Source organism: Haliotis asinina, chromosome 4 (genome assembly GCF_037392515.1).
Source record: "Haliotis asinina isolate JCU_RB_2024 chromosome 4, JCU_Hal_asi_v2, whole genome shotgun sequence".
NCBI lineage: Eukaryota > Metazoa > Mollusca > Gastropoda > Lepetellida > Haliotidae > Haliotis > Haliotis asinina.
In genome coordinates, this window is record NC_090283.1 from 70,455,868 (window position 1) to 70,483,080 (window position 27,213).

General features: G+C 37.3%; 1 protein-coding gene and 1 long non-coding RNA gene across 5 annotated transcripts in view; both read right to left on the reverse strand.

Moving 5' to 3' along the window:
• The window catches only part of LOC137281839 (fibronectin type-III domain-containing protein 3A-like), a 150,469-nt gene that overhangs the window by 15,641 nt on the left and 107,615 nt on the right, over positions 1-27,213 (reverse strand). For all 4 annotated transcript variants that reach the window (XM_067813477.1, XM_067813476.1, XM_067813479.1 and 1 more), the window contains 11 exons: positions 18,944-19,139; positions 14,332-14,472; positions 7,185-7,309; positions 5,757-5,905; positions 4,105-4,306; positions 3,567-3,620; positions 2,473-2,597; positions 2,047-2,206; positions 1,334-1,420; positions 650-788; positions 104-169 (listed from right to left, as the gene is read on the reverse strand). In XM_067813477.1, coding sequence (XP_067669578.1) covers positions 104-169; positions 650-788; positions 1,334-1,420; positions 2,047-2,206; positions 2,473-2,597; positions 3,567-3,620; positions 4,105-4,306; positions 5,757-5,905; positions 7,185-7,309; positions 14,332-14,472; positions 18,944-19,139 — 1,444 coding nt within the window. The remainder of the gene's footprint in view (positions 1-103; positions 170-649; positions 789-1,333; positions 1,421-2,046; positions 2,207-2,472; positions 2,598-3,566; positions 3,621-4,104; positions 4,307-5,756; positions 5,906-7,184; positions 7,310-14,331; positions 14,473-18,943; positions 19,140-27,213) is intronic.
• Positions 21,979-23,846, reverse strand: LOC137281841 (uncharacterized). The gene is made up of 2 exons (XR_010956771.1): positions 23,676-23,846; positions 21,979-22,694 (listed from the first exon to the last, which is right to left on the reverse strand). It is a non-coding gene; the product is annotated as an uncharacterized lncRNA (long non-coding RNA).

Consider the following 27,213-nt stretch of genomic DNA (forward strand, 5'->3'; position numbering starts at 1 on the left):
CATAAGTGTTACGATGTGACCCTGAAGTGCATGAAGTGAAAGTTATTACTGAATTGTTGCCAGAATCAAGGCATGCATGCTTCGACAAAGCTGTGACACGTACCTTTTCCATCATCAAGCTCAAGAACAAACTTGGTGATTTCCGAACCCCCTGAGTCAGCAGGTGGATCTGGAACAAGAAGAAACCAATCTCTCAACAACAGACAGTAGCGGGTGAGTTCAACACTACTCATCATACTTATCCAAACTAATCCATTAAGGAGACAATAAATACAATGAGAATATTCATAGGGCGCCTTTACCAGGATAGATGTTCTGCTCAAAGTACACAATCTGATCATGATTACCCTGTTTAACCCAAGCGTTAGAAGGTTAATATTCTCATGGCTTACATCACCCGGCACCCATTTTTCCTGCCAGGTGAACAGAGGCAATTTTGAACAAACTCATTTGCATAAGTGAAGAACACATGTATCGCACACGCTTTGTTGTGGGGCAGGACTGAAGTCCTAGGAACTCTCAGGTAAGGTAAAGTGCCAAAAATGGTCACCCATCCAATAGCTGTGAGAGCCCAATGTTGCTTAACCGATTGTGACTTGAGCCCTTAACCTCACTCACCCTATCACTCTTATACAGCAAGCAGACTTACCCCATATGACCCTGAAGTTGTGAGCAAATATCTTTCCTTTAATCTGTGGTTTAGGTGGAGCAGTGGGGCGCTCCGGCAGTGTCCTGTGGGCCACTATATCACTCCACTTGCTTTGACCTTCATCATTTTTGGCAGCTAGCTGTAGACAAGGAACACACACATTGACTCTTCATCTTAACTACATTTATACAGACATCATGATTCATGGACATTTCAGCTCTAGTTGTGCTATTTCTTCACAAAAAGCACTTTGAGGACACCTACAGACTTTAAGGTGGAGGGATAGACTAGTGGTTAAAGCTTTAGTTTTTTACGCTGACGACACGTGTACAACGGGCACAATGTGTGCAGCCCTTTTCTGGTGTCCCCTGCAGTTATACTACTGGAACAGTGCTAAGTCAAATTTTCATGTAACCTGTGTGTATCTGACACATGAATCTATGAAACCATCTGTTAACTACAACTGACGTAATTCAATGTTAAAGTAAGGGAGTTCCATCTGTCTTGACTCTGTGATTGTTGTGTGGAACAGCCCCATATTTTATCAGAAACTTCACAGCATTGATATCTTGAATACACCAGTACTACTTACCAAACAACACTAACAGAATACTTCCATCACCAGCAGTTATACAGTACATGAGATCAGACATAGACAGATAAAAAGCTATTAACGAGACTCACCTTGAATTTATACTCAGTATTCCGTCTAAGATTCCTTATTGTACATGATAGGTTTGGACCATTGTATGCAGGCAAAAAACCATGACCCTGAAAGAAAACATTCATTCCTTAATTCTATAAAGGGAAGTAGAAACGAACATTGCTCCACCTATGAACAGCTGAACAAGGAAGTTCAATGTCATTTGTTTTTGCTATGAATGTACTGGTGAAAATAAAATAGTTCCATTTCACTGTCAGAAATATTTCCTTGGCAGAGCTACCAACCCTGAATGTAATGAAAACAGTCATGCCTGGATGAAAACCTGGCCTGAGACCCGATTTCGGGTTGAACGTGACAAGAGGCTTGGTCCCCTTGTGATGATGGGGGTCTGGGGGACTCCACTCGATATCTTTTAGATTTAGCGTGGGAACTTTATGCATTTTCTGGGCATACTTCCCAGATAAAACACAACTCAAACTAAACACATGCTAATGGGCAAATACTAAACTTACTTTAAATATTCTAAATTGACAAACATCTTTGTACTTTCTCAAAACTCAGTTTGTTGACAAATCGGAAAGTGGATTTGCATTTGAAATTCTGAGTAACTCCGCCTATATCAGAGAGGTTGGCACCTTGACATATATTATGCTGTGACTATTTAGGTTATAATACACTTAAGTTAATTATCAAGTTTAAACACTGAATTTTAACTGATGGTCGTTAGTCTTACCGTAGCTTCATCTTCCATTTGTAATAAAAACTCATCATCATTTGGCCTCTTGATCCATGACACCGTGAGAGCATAGACGAAGGGTTCGGACAACATTGGAGGGTCAGGCTGGGATGGTATGCTCCCACTTGTGTAGAAGCTCACAGGCTCGCTGAACGGGCTGCAAAAACATGTCATATTACAGGCCACCGAACATAAAACATACAAACACCTGAACTCATGCTTGTTTTATATGTTCCTTACCTGAGTTTCAATATATGACTACAGTAACAACATCTACCAGCGTCAGTTAGAGGTTTCAAATTAAATATTCCCATGCTTCAGATACTCAATAACACCTGGAAATTGGCAAATGCATGATGCTGATCTCCCATTTGTAACCCTGATCTTCATTGGGTTTATAGTACAAAGACAAGCCAGACTTACCTCTTCCCTATGCTGTTGATTGCCGCAAGCCTGAATGTGTACCTTGTGGAAGCTTGTAGTTTATTCACTCGATATTGGCGCTGAAGACCATTGTAGATCTCCACAAAATTCCCATCCCGATTACCCTAAAAAACACATGAGAGAAATTTAGACATGAGACAAGAATCCTATCAATTAAAACCAATCAGTATAATCTTCTCTTGCCTTGCCAGTCTATCTATATACTGCGAACTCAGGAATCTGTATTGATGATAAAATGTGACACCCTTAACCTCTGATATTGTTCTTTTTCTTTTCAGGCTTGTTATTGACAATGAATGAAATTGAGTAGACAAGGTTTTGATTACGCTGCCATGTTTGATCACATGATTACTTGCTACTACTTGTCTTATGACAATATTATAAACATTGCAGAATGTCCGGTCTGCTGATGTGCTTGAGTAACTTTAAGCAATGACCAGGTGATTGTAACCAGTGATAATTACATGTGACTTGAGATACCTGTAATGGGGAAGTGACCTGTATTGGTGTAATGTGTAGTGTCAACACTTCCACTATTGTTACATAATTTGGTGATCAATAAACTAAATGGATTTCAATTAGTGTCATTGAAATCTGTGCTCATGGTCACACTGAAGTATGTCATTATAATAGGAGAAGCGCACAGACACATTTTTCACATTAATAAAATGATCGCATTAATTTCATGATTTCAGTATCTTCTCATCATTCACATTTAAGAAATTAATTTCAGGGCTCCTGTTCTCATATTGTCAGTCTGTTGAGAGGTATGAGAGCGATCATCATATGAGTTTCACTGTATGAGTGAAATCATCACTTTGATTTCACTATAGGCATGAGATTATCACTTGGATTTCACTGTAGGAGTGAGATCATCACTTGGATTTCACTATGGGATTGAGATCATTACTTGGATTTCACTATAGGGGCGAGATCATCACTTCGATTTCACTGTAGGAGTAAGATCATCACCTGGATTTCACTATGGGATTGAGATCATTACTTGGATTTTACTATAGGAGTGAGATCATCACTTGGATTTTGCTATCAGAGTGAGATCATCTCTCACGTACCTGATCATACTCTAGCGTGTATGTTGATATCTTTGATCCATTTTCGCAGGTGGCCTGTTGAATAAATAAAGATATTCAAGAATGTCAAAGATATATAACATCCTTCATAAAACACAATTTTGATTTCATTATCTCTGTAACTATTAAAATAGAAATGTTTTAATCACATTCTTTCCATGAAGTCCAAACACAAAATATGAAATAAAACATTAAATTAAACAGACACCATTCATAACATGTCAATTAATTTCAATTAAATCTCTTTAAAAGAGAATGCACATTTTCTTCCCTGTTAACAATCAGGAAGTAAATATTGAGCGTCCAAGGCTGATTAAGATATTAAAAGATATGTTCATGCTGAGTAAGCTTCTTTTAAATCCACAGAAATCTGCTGCTGACTTCATCTATCACACTGTTTTATCCTGTTTATCAGTCACGCTGCAGGAGTGGTTCATCAACAAACACCTATCAGTCAGATACACAACAAATATGTGTGCATGCACGTAATGTTTGTGTAGATTCCTATCACCATACTTACAGCCCACTTCAGCTGTATATTATTTCTCGTCTTTGACACAAGTTTTGGCGGTTGAGGAGCCTCTGGTTCACAGAATGCTGTGCGGAAGCTGACGCTGTCAGTCTGGTTACCTTTGAGGTCATCATGGAGTATAGTACAAACCCGTAAGTGATACTCCGTTGCAGGTTTCAGATCTTTTAATGTTATTTCAGTGGCATCTCCCCTGAAACAAACAACAGAACCAATAATCCACTCTATTCTTACGACAAAAAATCTACAGCTTTGTACAAAAACAGGATTAAAACAGAATCTAATCCATGCACAGAGACCTTGACCTTTTAATGTCGCAACAGGTGATTATACGGTCACATGGTCAGAATCACTGACCTTGTCTTTGAGCATGTTATATTCCAGCCGTCTGGATCTTTGTGATAAGTGGATTGTCTGTTCCAGATTTGAATATTTAAAGGGTTGGAGTATTGCTGAGGAGGGAGCTGATATTTGTAATGAATGCAAATCAACTTGGAATGGTAAACAAATCCTGAGGCTGAACCAAAACAACTGTGACACAATACAGTGTTTGCACTCGGTCATCATGTCACCCTGGCATCATAAGGAGGAGGGGCCATGGACATGTTTTGGGGGAGTCAGTTACGCAGGATTTCTGCATCATGGCGAACGCTGTCATATTAAGAAGTTGGAAAACCGTCACTCAAAACACATTTCGTATCAGAAAGATGATTTGACATTTATCGACAAAATTTACCAAAAAGTGAGAAAATTTCTTAAGCATTAACTAGATGTTGACTTTCTGATACCAGTGTTATATTCCATCCGAATATGAACAAATTTGTCCGGCAAAATATTAACTTTGTTAAAAAAAACCCACTGCACACATGGAACAATGACTACACTGTCAGAATTATTCTGTTGAACAGACCCTGAAGCAAATATATCCAGGAAAGCCCGTGCAAGTCTAGAAAATTTTTAATTTGAATTTTTTTTCAGTAAAATATGTTCATTTAAAAAAGAGACTAGTTTTTAGTCTATGTTAGGATAAGCAACATTCCATGTGTTGTCAAACAAACTGCTTGAAATGTACAAGTAACAAAGTGACTCAAATGTCTGCAACAGGAGAAACTATATATGATGTACTGATGCAGCTTTTCAGTGGTACAGAAAGTGTGGTTGAGTCCCAAGCAGGTTTTGAACACCGACTTGCAGAATAAGGCACATAATCACCTGACCTGCCAACAAAGCCAGCAATCCAGCCAATGTGTCTTCTACAAAATGGAGTCTAGACCACATACCTTGTGGACTCCTCGTCTAGTGGACATGTGTAATTTGGAAAGAATCGCAAGGTTGAAGGTATGAATACACAACGCCTTCTAAAAAGTGATCAAAAGTAACATGATATGTTTGAGAAGTGACTTTCCCAGTCCACCCGATAAGATCCGGGATAAAATTGGTCTTCAGTATAGCACATGCTTGTCAACTTATTGGATCAGGTGGTCCAACTTGCTGACTAGGTTGACATGTCACTGTGTCCCAGTCAAGTAGATTGATGCTTATGCTGTTGATCACTGGATTATCTGGTAAAGAGTGTGGCTTTAAACAATAAACAAAAGTAAGTGTACAAAGTAGTAAGTGTAGAAAGGTCACACAATACTTACTTATAGACAGGTTTGTATTTGGTATCACGGCCCTTGTCAGAGAGGAGCAGTTCATATTTAAAATCGGACTGGTCAAGCTCAATGTCACTACTTTCTACATCTGGGGGGGATATTTGTATCAAGGCACTTCTCGCCTCAATATCGGTCACCTGAAAAAATATAAAGAGGAGAATTAAAGACATTCTGATTTAACCATTGACTCAACAACCAAACAGAATGCAAATTAAATCAAATCACTTACTGGCAAACATGGATATGTTGAGCACCGACGTGACACATGATCCATATTAGCATGTAGGAGTGCCGCCCACTGGCACTTGCCAGTGTGACGAAAGCAGCCTGAGGTTGTCAGCAACCATGTGTCTTATGAGCAAGGCATGTGCAGTTACATGCAGAATCAGTATCATCATCATCCACTGCATGTGCACTAGCCTACATCTGTTCTACCTTTCACAAATCCAATGGGTTTGCTCATTGCCAGCAAAGTGAAGGAACTTACAATAGTAATAACTTGGTAATATCGTCAAATCAATCTAAATAATAGAGAATGCACTAACGTAAGACTCTAATCTAAATACAAAACAATTTTCTAATCTATTTCTATTGGTATCCAATTGTCAGTGTCTTTTTGTTTATCTTACTCATCATAAGAGTCAGGTGCCTTCCTGTGTCATATCAACCCAACAGCTAAGTAAACCAGAGAATTTCAACACAGACTGTGTCAAATATAGTTTTTAATTTAGCAATACCATTAAGGGTCATTGTCATAACTTGAAAATAAAAATCAAATGACTGAGGATCCTTAGGTCACATCACACAGATGTGGGGTCATTGTGGACGAGCTGGCTAAAGAAACAGAGCAGTGATCCAGCAAGTTTGGGGTGTCGGGATCAAGCCCATTTCTGTGCGGACAACCCCTAGTGTTGTCACAAGCCCTAGTGTGCAGTGCACAACCCTGTGCACTTAAAAGAACCCATGCATCTATTGGTATATGACCAGCTGGTGGTGACATGAATATGTGAACACCTAGTTGTAGGTACAAGAACATGCAGTCAACTTGGATAAAGGACTGAGACTATGTGCCCCTGTCCATCCAGCTGTGAATGGGGACCTCGTCCAGAAAGATGGAACACATCAGAGCGCCTAGTGGCTGCATGAGTTGGATGATCCCTAGGGAGTTGAAATTGGTTAAATGTTGTGCTGCTGAGATTGACATCCAATCATTGAGGGAAATACAATGAAGCACTTTGAGCATGCATTTGGGATGACAATATTGCTATATAAATACCCATATAATATATTAATATCAAGGGTCCTAGCAAACCTCTTAATTATGATCACTCATAACGGACCTAAAAGTCAACATAAAATCTTATTGCTAGGAAACTGTTGATAGTAACATGTGACAATACCAATATATCACTTTACCTTAGGAGGGGACATATTTGAGAGACTCTGTATAACTAAGGAATTATCTTCCTCGGATTCTGTGGGTCCATTTTCTGATGTGGACATGTTAGACACGCTGTTGCTTGTATGGACCTCTCCATTTACTGAAACAACAGATAAAAATACTGTCAGCCTTTCTCAACTAAATACAAGTGAAGCAGAAAAGTAGCTAATAAATACTATCACACACTGTTCCAGTCAAAACTATCACTGAATATTAGAGGTGTGACAATGCATCATAGCATCAACAATTGTGATACTTTATCAGAAGATAAATATATCGTATCATGATACGTATTGCTAACCTCCAAATTGTTAATGATCACTAGAAATTGACAGTTTTGTCGAAATTTACACTGTTACTTGATATCAAAATATATATTTCTGAAGAAAATAACTAATCGTTATCGTTATGTGCATCGAATTGTATAGTATCGTTTCAAGATATCGCGATACGTATGTTATCATGAATTTTCTGTATCGTCACACCTCTACTGAATATAAATCTGTATAACTGCAATGTGGAACAAAACAACATTCATTCACTAAAACCTGGTTTTAAGTCAAGGATAGTTCCCTAAGCAAAAGGTACTTTGAACTTAGTGAAGCAATATCAAGGCATGGGGCACCAGAGACAGGGTCCCCGATCAAAACAATGTTCACTACATTACGACCTGTCATCACTCTGTAGTTTATTACAGGCTTATGATGTCACAGAGCTACAAACGTTTTGTGGTTGGGACCCTAGTGTTTGAGATGATGAGTGAACACTTTAATCACAAGGCTCCCGAATCGCCCCGTACAGCCACTGACAAAGTTAAGAGTGTAATAAGGAGAAATCTTCACCACATAACACTACACACTGATGAGGAGAAGTCAAATTACTAGACACTTGTGGGTATTACCAAAAGATTCCTGACATTTTTGAAGCTGATTTGCAAATGATATAATCAAAATCAGGTTCACTAATGGTAACTCATAAATAACTAAGCATACAAGTGCCATCAAACATATTTTCACCTTTTCTGTTTTGACTGTGACTTGTGCCAAGGATAAACGGTTGGAAATCTCTTTGCTCTTGACTAATGCTTAGTTTCTGAATATATATTTATTTATCATCCAAAACTGTGTTCCACGCGAGATATCGCTTGTGTGAGATCAAACAATATCTCCTAGGAGATATCATTTTAACAGTAGATTTTGCACAATGCTATGACACCATGAACTTGATGACGTCACAATGCTATGACATTGCTGCAGTGCTGTGCTGTGTTCAGATATGAACATTTTTCATTGAAAACGAACGTAGAATGATTTTCGATGATCAACAGAATCTCACCCTCCCGTCTACTGATATCATTTATATCAACACTTGTTGATAAGGTAAATATATCCTGGGCAAGCGTCAGATATTTGTTACTTTATCAACTCGTGTTGATATGTTTGATATCAGTAGACACGAGGGTGAGATTCTCTATATAATTTTGGTGATAACAAACAAATCCATATAAGCTGAAAAGGAGACCCAAGGAGACCAGAGATTGAGAACCTTGGGAAGTCTAGGTACATAGTCTATCGTACAGACCGTGAAGCAAAAAAATCCAAGAAATCTCACGCAAGTCTAAAAAATGTGGCAAGTCTAGATTTCCTTAGCTTCAGGAAATGAAGAAAGTCTCAGGGCTCCATTTCATTATATTATTTTTTTTCACTATGAACGTTTTTTCAGTAAAATATGTTCATTTCAGAGACTAGCTGTCAGTCTATCTAGGTATGCTTCATTCAAGTTTTTAGTATTGCACAGAGGGCTTGGCAGTAGGGAAAATAATATGGTATGGAATAACAACATATGGACTGTGAGACAGACTCTCTTTACCCCTACATATAGATATATATATTTGCAAAGACATAATATGTAATGATTGTGTCATTTGATCTATCATTGCGAAAACTACATCTATAATTAACTGAGGATTACAACAAACTGTTTTAATGGCACTTGTTTCGCACTTTGTTGGAAATACACATAACAAACATGTGGCTATTACAAACAATTATGACCATTAAGTTCATTATAAGAGTAGTATATCGGCTCTTTCCTGCTTGATCACAGAATTTTAGTATTTCATGAATTACACATTAATCTTCAAATTAGATCCTTTAATACTTTCCAGCAGTATGTCCTTGCTTCACATCACACAAACTGCACGACTTGAATAACATGACGAGACATAAGCAAAGCAGAGCTTAAATTTCCTGTAGTCAGCAAATTTCAATATGTGTTCCACATAGAAACTAGGCCAGTTGCCATCATGTGTCATGTATACAGTAGAAACCATAATGAAACCTTAAATCTGAAAGCTGAAATGCTAGAATTGAAAACAGGGATATCCTATTTCATTGCTAAAGAATGCGCAGATGAGAAAAATGTCCTCAAAAAATATCTCAACTTGAAACACCAGGTAATGTGAGTATCAATAAGAAAAACAGCTGGCATTTCCTATACGCCCTTTTAAGAATCTCTTAAAACTTACATACCAGTAGTTGCTGCAAGTGAAATAGCAGAAAAGAAATCATATAGGCAATCTTGGTTTAAGGGATGTCAGGAATAATTACTGAATGACACTGAATAATTTGGTCTTCTGTACTGCCATCTAAGGCTGCATGAAAATAATTAAATGTTTCTCAGGCACATTTTTTTCAAAAGTGATTAGGGCAGTAGGACATTTTTATAAAAGTTTGATAGAAAAATATGTGATGAGGGAGTAACACATTTTAATGTTGTTTTTCTCTCTGAAATACAGCTTAGGAAGTTTAGATGTGTTAGTGAGTTGTGGATTCAGTCACACTCGTTCTTACAGACTCTCATTCTAATACAGGACAAATGTATAAGTGGGACACGGCCAAGTCAAAATTATTTTTTAAAATGGCAATAAAAATTGTTATGTTCACAAATAAAAGTGATGCGCCAATGCCCGAGAAACATTTCATTTTTTTTATATTTAGCCTAAAGCACTACTAGGGTGGACAGATAGGAGTCTCTCGTAACAAATTAGCATATGGGACAAAACAGACAGAATTCAGTCAGAACAGTCTACTCATGGGAAACCTATACACAAAACAGCTGTTGAAACATATTGGCGGGATCTTATTTCTGTGACATAGATTTCACGAAGACAGTCTGTAAACAAGAGATAGCAACACTGAACAACACAAAAACAGTCCTGAGATCCTGTTTTCTAACACTCCACTTAAGATATTTTAAATTCTTATAGATAGCAACTGAATTAGCTGGTTTTCATTTCGTGAAGATAGGAATGGTTGAATGACAAAGTACAGATTAATTGTTGAAAAAAACATATATGTCAGGATTTAAAATCAGAGGTTGTGTGAGTTTGGCAGGACGGTTAAGATTACAGATCGTGACTGTCCTTGGCCTTTATGAATCTGCTACCTTTCAGCTCAACTGTTTGTGATTGAAAAATGAAGAATGTGTCAGCAATATCACGATGCTCCACAACTGTACAAAATTATTTGTTTATATTTAATACTGCATTAAGCTATATTCCAGACAACTACAGATTGTGAATCATCAAATCGAGACCAGACAACCCAGTGATCGATATCCTGAGCAACATCCACACCGTCAAATAGGAGGAAAGTCAATCAAGCATGTCCTTCACTGCGATATGTCAATTCACTGTCACCTGTTACACAGAAAGAGGCGGTGGGGTAGCCTAGTTGTTAAAGCATTAGCTCATCAGACCTGGGTTTGATTCCCCACAAGGGTACAATGCATGAAGCCCATTTGTGGTGTACCCATTGTGATATTGTTGGAATAATGCTAAAAGCAGTGTAAAGAACACTCACTAACCACGTCACTCTTACACAATAACATATTTACTTTCAGGAATGCACTTTCCAATAACTGACTGAGTGACTACAGTTTCACACCACTTTCAGCAATATTCCAGCAATATTACCGTGGGGAACACCACAAATGGGCTTCACACACTGTACCCATGCAGGGAATGAAACCTGGGTCTGTGGCGCACTAATAACTGGGACTCAAACCCGTGAAGGTCCCGGGGTAGAATAGGCCTTCAGCAACCCATGCTTGCCATAAAAAGTGACTATGCGTGTCATAAGAGGCGACTAACAGGATCGGGTAGTCAGACTCGCTAAATTGGTTGACACATGTAATCGGTTCCCAATTACGCAGATAGATGTTCATGCTGTTGATCACTGGATTGTCTGGTCCAGACTTGATTATTTACAGACCACCACCACCATATAGCTGGAATATTGCTGAGTGCGGCATAAAACTAAACTCACTCACTCACTCACACTGAGACTCAAAGTCATGTTAACCTCTTCAGATATTACAATACCAGCAAAAAATGTCAAACGAAATTCAATAAACATTTGCCCAACAGCTATTTTTCTCTGTTGCAGGAAAATGCAACTGTTCCATTATTCGTTTGTTTGTTTTTTAAACCACACCCAGCAATTTTCCAACCATATGATAACAATCTTTAATAATTACTCAAAGACTGTTATAAAATAATGCCACTCTTTCATCTGCTCTCATACAAACCCTTCCCACCTGTGCCCAAGAGTTTGCAACACACAAAATATAATATTTAATATTCAGGCTGCCAAGCCACAAACCATTGGATGTAAAAACTGGCCAATGACAGTAATGAAATAGATCAAATAGATACTGTTGTGTGACAGGTTTATGATCAACCATCACTTTATATCAGCACTCAAAGGTATTCACAAAATGAGATGAAAGTCACTCATTGGAACCAAAAGGATCACGTCACCCATTGACAGATGCTTAGCTCAAATAGAGGCCACGAACAGCTATTCTAACCAGTCATTAAGACAACACAGTGAAGGACTATGCCCTTCTTACTTTGCCCACAGGAATTTCAGACTTGCAAATGAAGATGTGCAAGCAATGGTGTGCACGTCAGAACTCATCACCATGCTAAAAGAAATGAATATTTATCTTGCAATCTATATAATCCATTAACAGAAATGAAAACTGTTCCTCTCTACGACACAATCTCAAACAGCTGATTGTTTCATTTCCTTCTCTTCCTCTTACGAGTCTCAAGTCAAGTAGTTTGGGAAATAGGGAGTTATCAAATAGCCATAGCACAGAAGGGAATTTCGAAGACAAAATCTACCAGTATTGTCACAATGAATAATCACTCTACTGCTTGCTCTGTAAGACACACAATCCTAAGTGCAAAATTGACAGAACACTTCCCTGCATTTCTTTCAAATCAAGTATCAGGTTTAATCTTTTGTAAATTCCTAAAAGATGCTACGTATTCAAACAACATATGACCATCCAGGTATACAAAGCTAAACAGAAAGTAGACAGACAGAGAAAAATTCATGTGTTTCTGTTCCAACAGTTGATATTTGAATGTCTACTGGTGCAGTTTTAGATGACAGTTAGATAATATATCACTTTGTGAAACAATTCCTGGTGAAGATTGTTGTAACATGAATCGTATCTTTGTGTTAAACATTAGGGTGACCTGACCTCTCTCAGCAATTTAACTTCCTCTTGGTGCCACAATCAATACTGCCAATACATTTTATGAGACCAAATGACAGTCCATGTCAGCTCTATACTGAATAATTCAGCAGTAGAAGATATACACCAAGGCATGATGAAATGACAAAAATATACAATGAAATAAGGATTTCATTACTGCAACAGTGAAATGAATTTTAGGTACTTCAATAGAGTAACAACTCGTCTCTGAAACAAACATATTTTACAGAAAAAAAAACAGTTCATATTAAATATACTATATATATATATATAATGAAAAGGAGCCCTAAGACTTCCTGTTAAAATAATGAGACTTGCTGCTGACTGGTGAATATAATGAGATGTACTGATTAATAGTTGTAGAAATAAACAGAATAATTACATTAATTAAAAGAAACTGGGGGGAAACCTCTAAAATTGGTGATTACATAAAAAATGATGGATAATCATTCACCACCAGTCCTCAAAAATAATTGATTTTGTTTCCTATTTCCAGTGCAATATTGTGCTGCCATCCATCACACATATATAACATCACCTCACACTTATATCAGCATGGCCACATGATTCACATTTCCACCACCATCAGCACCTTTTTTAGACTTTACTTAGGAGGACAACCTGTTTTAGATTTTCATAAGCATGACCACTTCATTGACATTTTTATTGGCATGCACACCTGATTCACATTTCCACCACTATGGCCACCTGTTTTAGACTTTTATCACCATGACCACCTGATTCACATTTTCACCACTATGGCCACCTGTTTTTAGACTTTTATCACCATGACCACCTGATTCACATTTCCACCACTATGGCCACCTGTTTTAGACTTTCATCACCATGACCACCTGATTCACATTTTCACCACTATGGCCACCTGTTTTAGACTTTCATCATCATGACCACCTGATTCACATTTTCACCACTATGGCCACCTGTTTTAGACTTTCATCATCATGACCACCTGATTCACATTTTCACCACTATGGCCACCTGTTTTAGACTTTCATCATCATGACCACCTGACTCACATTTTCGTAAGTATGACTGTATGATTCACATTTTCATCAGCATGACAACATAAGATTTTGTCAACATGACAGACGCCAGGAACTGGTGCATTTAACAGCTGATCCAAATAATTATCACCCTAACTATAATGTCCAAAACAATGTAACTTTTTAGTATGATATGAAAATAATTATGCAGTTCAACAGCACTAAATATCCCAGATGTTAGCAGCAATTGGTTATGGTGAATACCTATCTAATTGTGAATGGGGCATTTTTGTGATGTAAATATTTGAAAAAACAAATGTTGCATTGAAAGTGAAGAGTTTATGAATGAATGACAAAACATAGGATGAAAGAACAACTGCTTTTAGCACAAAACAGGGACATGTCTTCCAACAAAATCTAGCAAATTAACTGCGATATACAGTGATAGCTGGATACGCTTTCGCACCCTGATCTGTGATCAGCCTTGACCTACAAGACAATGACTTTATTATTTATGTCATGAACAGTTTCATGAACAGATCCTCACCCCCAGAGTTCCCTCTCCGCCTTGTAGGTGGGCGTGTCTGCTGGTAATAGCCATCTGTCCTCCTCCGTTCCAGTTTCTTTCTTACTTTTGATCTCTGTCGCATGTTCCGATCTTCTGGCGAATTGACAGGGGGGCTTGGTCCTTCAGCATTCATTATGATATCGATTAATGTTGATTTCAACAAATGTCATCAAAAACCACTTGAGAAATTTGCATATATTGCAGACAACTGGCCAGCAGACTATTTGTGCAGCTGACCTATCGCAGATAGGCTAACAGTCCAATAATCAGAGCAATCAATAAATGACAAGTATAAATTTTGGCAATGTCTGCTGGGGCATACCCACAGCAGCAAAAGTACCAGACTGAAAGGTATGTAATCCTGTTACTTTGTATATTTCACCACAGACAACACCAGTTTTGTCATTGACGTGTCAGCACAGACTCCATGGCCATACCTTGACACATCACTTCCTTGTAGCATGCAACAAAATACTATATCCTCATTATAACAACAAAAATGATAAAATAACATGAATATACCTTGCTGTATAGTCAAGGGGAGCATAAATGTAGTTTATTCTATCAAATGAATAGGAACATGTTAGATTAAGGCTACCATATGTTATTGTGTATGTAGTAAGGGGCTTCCTCTTTATACAGCTCCATGTGGGAGACGTCAACCTCAATGTTAAGCTACAGCCAGGAATTTTCAATGAGCTCACTGTCTCTTTGTTATTCAATACAGTGTTGAGGCATATGATCCGAAACTCATGAAATGACTGTAAATTACATCTTAGTACAATCAGAAATCGGAACAGATCCCAGGGAACTTGATGACAATTGTTATTGACAACACAAAACAAATGACCCTGTCTGGTTCATATCTTACCAGTTTTTATATTAAAATATATTAAAAGTAATATTTAACTCTTAATTTACAGCAATTACATTTACTTTTTTCTATTCTTTATTCAGCGAAACAGGCATAGGATTCATAAGATGGTGAAGTGAATTTTGTTTGTTTTCTAGTTGAATATTCAGTAAGAGAAAAAATATTTCTAAACAAAATACATAAATTTATTTATTTTTGTGAAAGCATAAAAACAATATTCTATAGAATAATTTATGTACTTAATTTTGCTTACAGCTTGTCTTAACGGTGCAGTGTTTCACGAGTGTTTCATAACATAGCTCCATGCGGAGCTGTTCTGTGCTGAAGAGTACCACCTATCAACACAATCCCCTGTCAATGTCTGTCAAAACTTCCAGTACGTCCCCTTTACAAACCAAAAACAAGCTGCTATCCTACTACTGCCAATCAAATGTTTTTCAGACGTGTAATTAAACATGGACAGCAAATATTTTGATACTGAACATCACAATAAAACAAAGTGGTAGAAACAAAAATTTAATACCATCCGTTCCATCTGTCACTGATATATTACTAAACACCGAAATCTTACAAAAATTCAACACATGATAAAGTATGGTTTAAGGACATGACATCTACATGGTTTATTTGAAAAGATTGAAGTGTTTTTAATAAATGTTTAAATAAATTCAAACACAATCACCCTGAAATATCTTCACATTTCCAACATAAACACCTCATTAACAAAGCATGAGGTGCAAGCACAATGGATGTGTTCTATGTCACTGAGCACATTTATCTGTATTTATGCAACATCAAAGCTAATAAAACTTATTTCATTAAATTTTGTATATTTACATCTGTCATTCTGTCACTTACAAAATATGTAGGTTCAGAATCACAAGTTGCATATTCATGCCTTTGACAGTACTATAGCATGTCTAGAAATGTAGAGTATCACGAAGAAATGTGGTCTTTGAATGTCATTGAGAAGTGATAAACGTAAGGAAGATAGTTCTTATGGATGTCAACTACTTTCTTGTTAAGAACACAATATTTCGGTGTACATTCTTACTCCATTGTCAAGTGAATGTGAACATAACACAGCTCATGCCCTGGAGATTGTCCCATGTTCAAAATATACTCTTCAAAAAAAGTAGGGGAATCTGAACTTTCAATTTGGATAGGAAGTGTAGACGTTGACAAACGTTTCAAGGACAGACATCTTATGAACGCACCACCATTTCCCTCTATTACCACCCTAAACACAACGCATGGTATGTACGTGCACAACACAGTAGCCCCATACACGTGCATCAGGTCCCATTCTTGATTTTGACAGTTTTCAAGAAGTTCGATAAATAACTTAGAATATTAATTTTGACACTCATCTTGCATCACAGTTTTGTTAGTGTTTGTTTCTAGTTGTTTGTTTTAAGATGAAAATCATACCCATGCAAATTAGACGCCATACACCAATCATTTTTCAAAAGCGACTACATTCCAAAAAGCTATGGTGTGAGGAAGTGCAAATAGTGATGCACTCTCAAAACATTCAATGTTATCACATCAATATTGATTGACTCCGATAAATCTCCTAAATATTTTTAATCGTAAATAAAGAATGAAGTTCCCCTATTTTTTTTTCAAGAACATATAACAAGAGCAAAGACAAATGTAACAAGGTTCAAACTGGTACTGGAGCTGGTATGAGTTAGTGAGTGAGTTGATATTTATTGTCACGTCAGCAATATTTCAGACGTATCATGACAAGATTAACTACGGCTGTTATGATTTACCTGTATATTCGGTGAATTTATCCTTAAATTCAGTTTGAGATTTGTGATCACTAGAATCAAATCTTTGTGTTTTTAAAAGGAGTGTTTTTATTTAAACTGGGGTATTATTTATCAAAGTGAAATTTCCAAACAGAGCCAAAAGCCAGGCGGGATAATACTCAATGTTCTTTACACTGAATTTGAGAGTAAAGCAGCCTTCACACAACAAAATAGAGTTTGTCAACACATGTTGTCAAACTTGAGCTTGAGAGTGTGAACATTCCAACAACCTGCCACCAACACCAATGTCAGTCGTCAAACTTGTACAGAAATAGGATCAGTCTCTATTCTCATCAAATTTTCCATTAAACTTTTCAGTGATGTCAAATTCGAGTTTTACGTGTGAAGTGTTGTCAAACTCATGTTGTTCAGAAACGACCAATTGCAGTCAACGAAATTGTCACGTGACTGCACCAACAGAGACATGGCACTCAAATGACATGAAACTTCGACAACATGATTTTGACGTGTGAAAAGGGCAAGCTTAACGTGTTGTCAAACTTGAGTTTGTCATGTAGAGGTCGCTTAATGTGATTACTGGTTGTTGTCGTGATAAAGTAACACTGTCAGCATAGTCAAAACATGTCAGACATTTTGTTGTTATTGTTTCGCGGAATATAACAAACAATACTTTAGTTGATGACTTGTTATTGTGTTTATTATCTAATATGTATGATATACTGAAGCTAAAAAATAAGGGGACACATGATAGCACAAGTATTTCCTTATTTTTTTTCCATTTTTCTTCACAAGCTGTGAGATACAAATATAACTTTGTATTGCAAGGGGATTAGCATAGTAGCTGGAACCATGAAACAAATCTATGTGCTGTACATCATGAGCGTTAACTTAGAACAACCTTACATATTTTTCGGTGCTTCATTTAATGTGTAGAGCCCCTTTTCATACAAACCAAATTTGAATCTATGATTGTTTGTTATACAGCTGGTATCCTAATTTGATTAAAATTCTGAGATTTAAACTTTCAATTGGCAAGGTAATATATTGAGGTTTGGCAATCTTATTTTCACTTTATTTTAACTACTTTTATGTATAAACTGAAATTCACTGGTATGTTTTCACTGCAAACAGACTATACCTCAAAGCAGGACTGACTGTTGACATAGATGAGATCAATAATACTGATCAATTATCAACAAATATCAAAGCAGTAACTTTGAGCAAAATTGCCAAAAATGTCAGAAAGAAATCAACAGATTTCATGACAGGTGAGTGGTGACATTTATTGGGCTTAACTTTTCCCAATGACAATTTCCGATTATCGATCTTTTAAGACAGCCCTGCCTCAAAGTCAACAAAAAATAACTGATGCATCATTCTGAGTCCATCCTCGATATCTCCATGGTAAACATCCCGATAAGTCTCCACTTTACTCTGGATATAGCCTAGGTTCAGACCTGTTAATTTATTACCTCCCTTGTGTAGCATTTTAGCCAATCAGGTGTCTGCGCTGGGAAGTTGAGCGTACCAATTACAACTCACTTTCACTTCTTAAATTATCTAATCGATTATACTTGGCAACATAAATCATGAAGGGGTAGTCTGAAAGAGGTATAAGGAATTACCTTTATATATTTCTTAAAAGTTTCCGAACTGACAATTTCTCGGTATAATATCCCCAAAATCTGAGTTGCACTGCAAACAACATTCACAGCTGCGACTTGACACTGGCAAGTTTGGTTGTAACAACGGCTTAGCTTATTGGCTACTGTGAGAATGTGGAGCCAGCAAAGGGAGGTAATAAAAATATTATTGGAGCCGTAGATGCATCCAGGGTATAGAGGAGATGTAATGGAGTGTATACCCTAGAGATATCAAGGATGTTCAGAGTATTACACATACTTATCTATATATTATTTTGTACAAAGTCTGTACTCACCTGAGGAGTGGACCGGTGCATGAGTGTTACAGTGATTGTGTTGGGGCGGGGTCTGTATGTGGGGCATTCCAGAATGCATGTGAGGGGGGACCGCATGTGGGTGGTGGTGAGGAGGGTGGGTGGTGTACTGTGGGTGGGTTGTGTAGTGGGGCCCATATGGGTTGGGGTAATACTGGGATGCACTGTTTGGTCCTCCCTGAAAACAGAAAAGAAAACAGTTCAGTTACAACAGGTGGCATTTTTTGTCAAAAGACATGACCTACTAACCCATAAGCTTGTGAAACATCACACTATCCTATAGAAATTTTTTCATCTGTAACTAGTCAGTACAAATAATCTGCTGCATTGTAGTTTGTTCGTTGTTTAATGCAGTTCTCAGGAATTGTCCAACTCTAACCAAATCAGGACCAGACAATCCAGTGATCAACATCATGAGCATCTATCTATGCAGCTGGGATACAATGACATGTCAACCAAGTTAAGGAACCTGACCATCCAATCCTGGGCCCAGATTTTCGAAGCTGTCTAGCGCTAAGATCCTCGTGAGTTAATGTTAATGTATGGCACATATGACTATCTTAGCTTTAAGAGAGCTTCGAAAATCTGGGCCCTGTTCGTCAACAAGCATGGGTTGATGAGGACACAATCTGACCTAAATCTTAAGATAATTCTTTATTATCAGAATATCCCCACAGAAATTTATTGCATCATATACAGTTCTCCATAAAGCAGTCACACATCACACTGCAGACGGTAATTATAAGCCTACTGTTCAATCAAAATATGCACACATCAGTTTAGTACACAAACACAGATATTGACTAAAACTGTGACAGTTGGAACACTAGTCATTCACTGAATTTGTTGTTAATACAATAAAATACTAGCTGGAACAAATGAGTGTTGAAGCCTGTTTGCTCTAAAAGTCGGCATACACAGTCTGCATCCAGGGGGTAATGATGAATATTCCGGAATGAGTATGTGAGTGGAATCACAATTTGTTTGCCCTTTCGAAATTTGCTGCTCATAAAAACTATCAACACATTCGATAGAAAGCACAATAATTTTAGACGCATAGTTTACAATTTTTCAGAGTTTGTTTTTATGCTCGACAGACAGACAAAACTACCATATATTGTTATGTATTTGCAAATCAGGCACATTTACATGAATATTTCAATATCGGCTTCTCGGCCAATAGATCTTGATCTTCGATGATCTAGAACAGGCAGGTGTCATCGCATAAACCTATCGATTTTATGTTAACTAGTTTGTGATAAGTATTGTAGAGTTACGTTAACTAGTTTGTGATAAGTATTGTAGTGTTACGTTAACTAGTTTGTGATAAGTATTGTAGTGTTATGTTAACTAGTTTGTGATAAGTATTGTAGTGTTATGTTAACTAGTTTGTGATAAGTATTGTAGTGTTATGTTAACTAGTTTGTGATAAGTATTGTAGTGTTATGTTAACTAGTTTGTGATAAGTATTGTAGTGTTATGTTAACTAGTTTGTGATAAGTATTGTAGTGTTATGTTAACTAGTTTGTGATAAGTATTGTAGTGTTAAAATCAAATGGGTTACATGGAGATTGCTCCGCTGGTACTTGATTCTCAGGATACCCTCAAGTATAAAATGTTCGCTTAAAAAACTCTTCAACTTACATGTTTATTTCAACAATGGTATTGCATGTATTAGAATGAGTCAGTGAGATTACATCTGCACTGCTTTTAGCAATATTACAACAATATAACAGTTGGGGATTGACATATCATGCTGAAGGACATGCTTGATTGACTGTCTTTGTATTTGATAGTGGATGTTGCTCACAATACTACAGAAGTAGTGAGGTCTAACAACACCTTGAAAAGTATTTCACTTAAGGTGTCAGGCCAGTGAGGAATTGAGTTCCAAACTCCTACAAGTCTTAAGTTCTTCAATATACAAACACTTTGTCTCTGAAAATACGTGATTTTGATAGTAATAAACAAATCCGTCTAAAATGAAAGGAGGGCCCTGGAGGAGGTGACATTCAGGAACTGAATCTAGACTTGCTTTATTAGGAGACTCAGCATTTCTGAGTAGGCTTGGCACTGGGGTAAATAATGTGGTTCAAGGGGGACTGTGAAACAAACTAGTTCTTTAACAACTTTGCTGCAACCTATCTAGTATGGTTCCTACGGTCAGGGTGAATGCGGATTTCTAACCATGACCAGCTGTGGGTGGAAGCTGCCCAGCTGAAATAAGCATGAAAAAACCATGGTATACCATGGTATACCATGGTAGACCATGGTTCACAGACCATGGTTTCCATGGTCTAGCACGGCTTACCACATCCGGTAAATGGCACCACAGTTTACCATGGTAAAATAAGACCATGGTCTACCATGGTCAACCATGGCAGAATTAGACCATGGTAAGCCATGGTCTACCATGGTAGCAAGACCATGGTGGCGGTAAATGGCACCACAGTTTACCATGGTAAAATAAAACCGTGGTCTACCATGGTAAAAAGTGACTATGGTGTACCATGGTAAACCATGGTAAAAGAAAAACCATGGCATACCATGGTCTACCATGGTAAACCAGAATAAAATAAGACCATGGTGGACCATGGTCATCCATGGCAAAAAAAGACCATGGTTAACCATGGTCTACCATGGTAACAAAACATCATGGTGGTAGTAAATGGCACCACAGTTTACCATGGTTAAGTAAAACCATGGTCTACCATTGCAGAAAGAGACCATGGTGTACCATGGTTTGCCATGGTAAAAGGAGACCATGGTGTACCATTTATTACTACTGAAAAAAATGAGACCATAGTAAGTACAGCATGTTCGTTAGATTGCACAACAGTTTACCATCAGAATAACCTTTGGCTATTGAGACCATGTTGAAAACCAACCATATCACACCACAACCTACATAGAAAATTGATATAACACAAACACCATGGCATAGAAATCAATTGGAATATCAAATATTAAAGAATTAACATAAAAAAGACCCATGCACTGAAAACAAACTGTTTACATTACGAAGACAAAGTTTATTACGAACATTGCCTCAGATTTAAATGAAAGACAATTTGACGATAGCTGTTGGAAAGCTCACAGGGATTGTGGGATATCCTGTGCAGCTAGAATTATAAATCCAGTTACACTGCTGAGGAAAAATGGTATGTGGACATGTTCATCTTTTTTCAGAAGACATTATTATTTATTATTTTAAAACAGAAATGGGATGTCCTTCAGTCTGTATCCAGGAAAATGAACTCTTTCGGGACAACATTTCATGCAGTAATATACAATTTCAGAAATCCCATTAGACTATTTGATTTAAAAGTAGACACAATGAGAGTCACTACCAACACAGAATTTACAGGAGTGCCCCAAATCATCTACCTGGAAGTTGTACAGGGGGCATCACAATTTCTCTCAGACGAGACAGGATTATACACACATGTTGGAAGAACCTTCACGAAGAGCAGTGGGGACATCACAGAAGATACCCACATTGCTTCAGGGATAGTGCGTGAGTGAGTGACTGACTGAGTTTAGTTTTGCTCCACTTTTAGCAATGCTCCAGCAATAGCACGGCGACAGACACCAGAAAGGGGCTACACACACTGTACCCAGGAGAGGAATCGAATCTAAGTCTTCAGTTTGAAGAGCAAATGGCTCTGGAACATAACTTAATCTTCAGTGTTTCAACATTAGTACCATTTCTTCAGAACTGTCCAGTGGAAATCTGAAAAACACACAAACAACATTTAATAACAGTGTTTCCCCATTTCAAAGGTTCTTAAGCAAATATTGAAATTGTGTTGTTTAATTGTATATTTATAACTGCTGAAAAAATGTTAAGTATTTTCCCATACTTCAGATATTTTTTCACCTGAGTATTATACTAAATCATGTTATTTAAAAACATTTCTTTACATTAATGACTTTGAATCACTTTCTTTTAATGTGAAGAGTGTATATCAGTAGCAAAACATGCAATAGAAGTCAAAACACAAAACTGGCTTCCAAATCACTTGTCTACATTCATAACCAAATACAATATTCTGAAATGATGCATAAAATTTCATAATACTTATAATAATCAGCACTATCATAAAATTGATAAAAACGTATCTCAAAGTATTTGAACCTATTTCCACGTTAAATGAATGGCAAAATGTACTGACACATCCAGTATTGGTTTACAAACAGCAGTTATTACAAAGCTGAATACAAATTTATACGATAGAAAGAAAATGGAATGTCCATAAACGCGCCTATAGCAATTACCTCCCTTTTATGATCATTTGAGTGTATTTTATTGTGTGTGTAATCTGAGAACAAACGGAATCTTTCAGGCTGACCTTACCGGCACCGTGAACTTTGACACCTTGTGCTACACAATTTTTTAAGTCATAACGGTTTTTAAAGTACCGTTAGATACTGATCGTGTCTTAACATAAATGAACGGAACATATTACATAAAACCTCAAATTAACGTTCATCACACATTATTCCTTCCGTTTGAGAGATATTCACTGAGAATGTACGACATAAACACTTCATACATTGCTATATATGTTATTGTTACATTGTCTTACGTCATTCTAATCAAAGAGTGTTGCTTACCCCTTTACCTATGTTCGTATGCGAACCTTAAGGTACTCAAAACAATTTAAATATCGGGGCACTCAAAACGATTTCAATATTGCTGTTGTTTACTTACCGCTCGTGCTCATCTCCATTGGAAATCAACCTGAGACGTATCCATCGGCATAAATCTAGTCTATTCCTTCTTCACATATCCAACATTGGATTATCCTCCAAATCCGTGAATCGCTAATACGTTAGGTTATTCTTCGCTTAGATCGTTGTCTGTTGGCAAAAGTTGTGTTTGGCGCCTCTCGCTCGTTTTGCGCGCTCACACAGGTCTACGTGACACATAGCACTAGCAGCAATGGCATCGTGCCGCGAAGAGATCGTCCCCATTCGGCTTGTCCCGGAATGGTGCGAGTTAGAAGTGGAAACGTATTTTTTAAGAAAAAAATTAAAGCCAACACGTTTTCATAGATATATACACATAGATCTACTACGACCAGGAATATAATCGTAACTGCATATGTAATAAATAAGCTGTACGGTTAGCGCTCATGAAGTCGCAATAGATTACGGAAGAACGAAGGGCGTGGCCGTGTTTGGCGCGAAAATCGGAGCCATGTACCGCGCGTTCGTGTTACTTCACAACAGTGGATAATTTCTAATCTTACGATGTAATAATGGCTAGAAATACAGTATTTCGGCATAAACATCGAAATTTGAATAAATATTTATGTCGTATTATTTTCAACGGTGGGAATTGCGAAAACTTGATGTTCTGTGTGCACACGTCCCTTGACCGATTTGATCGATCTGTGGAAGGACAGTTTATGTACATATCCCCGCCCATAAATTTAATTTCATTAGTCAAAATGACCTAATTTCTTAATGGTCGTATTTGCACGTGGTGAACAGAATGTGACAGTGAAATGTGTTCAAAAGTGGAGAGCACTGATTTTTTTCAACGGGTAGATCGACGTACGTGTTTGGAAAGCTGTAAAAAAACATCGATATCAAAATTCTTTTCAACATTTCTTTCTGTTTATAGTACCAAGTGAATTGTTTGTTGTTTTTACTGTTTTATGTTTTTGCTTCACCATAAACAATGCGAAAGACGTACTTATAAGTATCTGCTCACTTGCGATCGAGAAAATCACGGGAGAAATTCAATGAAATGAGACGAATTTGACAGCGTACTTCAAAGTTTTACTTTATGGATAGACTAACAACTAGTCTCTGAAATGAACATATTTTACTTTAAAAAGTTCATATTGAAAATACTATAGTATAATACTATAATAATATAATGAAATAGAGCGCTGAGACTTTCTTCATTCGCAGAAGCTAAGGGAATCTACAATCTGAGAACAAACTGAATCTTTCCTTACAGGCACCGTGAACTTTGACACCTTGTGCTACACAATTTTTTAAGTCATAACGGTTTTTAACGGACTTTCTTCATTTGCAGCCTGAAGTTAAGGGAATCTACAATCCATATTTTCTAGACTTACATGGGTATTCTTGGATATATTTGCGTCAGGGTCTGTACTTTATGGATTAAATATCACTATTCAGGGCAATTAGAAAACCTCTACAGTATCAACTAGTTGCGTAGCTATTAACAAAAGGTGAGTTTTTCTTTGAACTGTCTATATTGCTGAGACATTGTTTAGCTTTTCTGTCGTACAATGTTTGTTGTGTTTATTTTAAAACAAGAAGAAAAAGGCACCCACACACAAAAACTAGTATTAGAGAGAGACGAGATTTACACAGTTTAATGGACAACTTTAACAAAGGGATCGGGAGAAATAAACCATGCCTATTATATTTTCAGATGAACACAGGGTTATTTTTGTTTTGCTTTTCCAGAGTATAAGACGTCAGTTGTTTGTTTGTGTATCTCTGCAGCAAATATTAGTAAAATCAGTGAATAGTTCCGCTTATGATTATTTTTATGACATCGTGTTCTATTTTTTGTTATTAAATCACACTACATTTTAACACTCACTGAGGTGTTAAGATTTAGTTGTTTAATGCACACAAATGTAAGAACAAGGACCTACAAGATTTGTTATTCATAAATGAAACACAGAGTCATGAAACCATCAGGTTTCCCCTTTTAAATTTTTTATTTATCACAGTTTAAAATGTAAAATTTTTCTGTGATGACCATGGTCTACCATGGACTTTCATGAAATGACCATGGTCAACCACTGCTTTGAACGAAAACACCATGTTTTACCATGGTTTTGTCTAGGATGACCATGGTCTGCCATGGCAAAAGGACAATGACCATGGTCTACCATGGTTTCTGGTGATCATGAGTTGTGATGACCATGGTCTACCATGGTAAAATGGAAAAGACCATGGTCTACCATGGTTACTGGTGACCATGGTCTATAATGACCATGGTCTGCCATGATGACCATGTTAGACCATGGTCTACCATGGTCTAGAAATGTTGGTGACCACGGTTTAGCACGGTAAACCATGGTAATACCATGGTTTACTGTGGTAAGCCGTGGTTGACCATGGTCAACCATGGTGCCGTTTCAGCTGGGCGATGATACAACCTAGACCAACAAGGCTTCAGCTTCATTGGACATATGCCGGCCATGATACAGGATACTCAAAACTCATCCAACAAGTGGTTGGTTTGCTGCTCTGGGATAACCTGACAGTTGTTTCAGTCCCTACAGAAGCTTTGCTGCAGTGAGTGAGCTTCATACATTGCAGTAATCTGTACTTATGTGAGTGACGTCAGTGAGCTTGTTTCACGTCGCAATATTCCAGCATTATCATAACAGTGCACACCTAAATGGGCTACACACTTTGTACCCATGTGGGGAATCAAACTCAGGCCTTAAGCCTGACGAGCAAATACTTTAATCACTGGTTTACTCCATTAACCAATCTGCAGTGAATCAGCGAGGGAACTGGTTTTTTTGTGTGTTTTTTTTTAATTTGTTTATTTACTCTAATCATTTACACAGTTGGGCATGTTAGTATATATAAGAAATTGTAAACCAAAGGTTACTGTGTTCTGTAATCTGATTGGTTGAAAAACATGATCAAATGGTATTAGATTCCTTGAAACTGCAAGACTATTCACGTGTATTGACACGTAAACAATTTTTTTGTTGTGTCATCAACAGTGGTGATGTCATTCAAATCATATTGTGACGTAAAGTTAGAATGACGTCACAACTGAGCAACTCCAGATGCTACCATGGGAACCAGCTGAAATGGCCAGCTGATGACACTTCACTGCCATATCCCTACTCGATGTAAACGATTGCAGACAGTAAAACCCCTTTGGTTTACTTTTTTGTTTACAATGTCGATAAACATCTGACATAAACGGCTGACACGGTTGGTTCCAAATGCATTCCTGTGCTTTAAATACTCAATAACACCCGGAAATTGGCCAACACATGATTTTTATCTCCTAAATAGAATATGGCAGTTTGACCAAACCTTACTGAAATATTGAAATGAGCTGGGTTTTATGTCACGTTTAGAAACATTCCAGCAGTGCCACAGTCGTGTAGAGATTTATACCCATGTGACTGACAAGTAAGTTGGCTTTACACCACTTTTAACACTTTTACATCAATGTCACATCGGAGGACACCAGAAATCAGCTTCATACATTGTACCCATGTGGG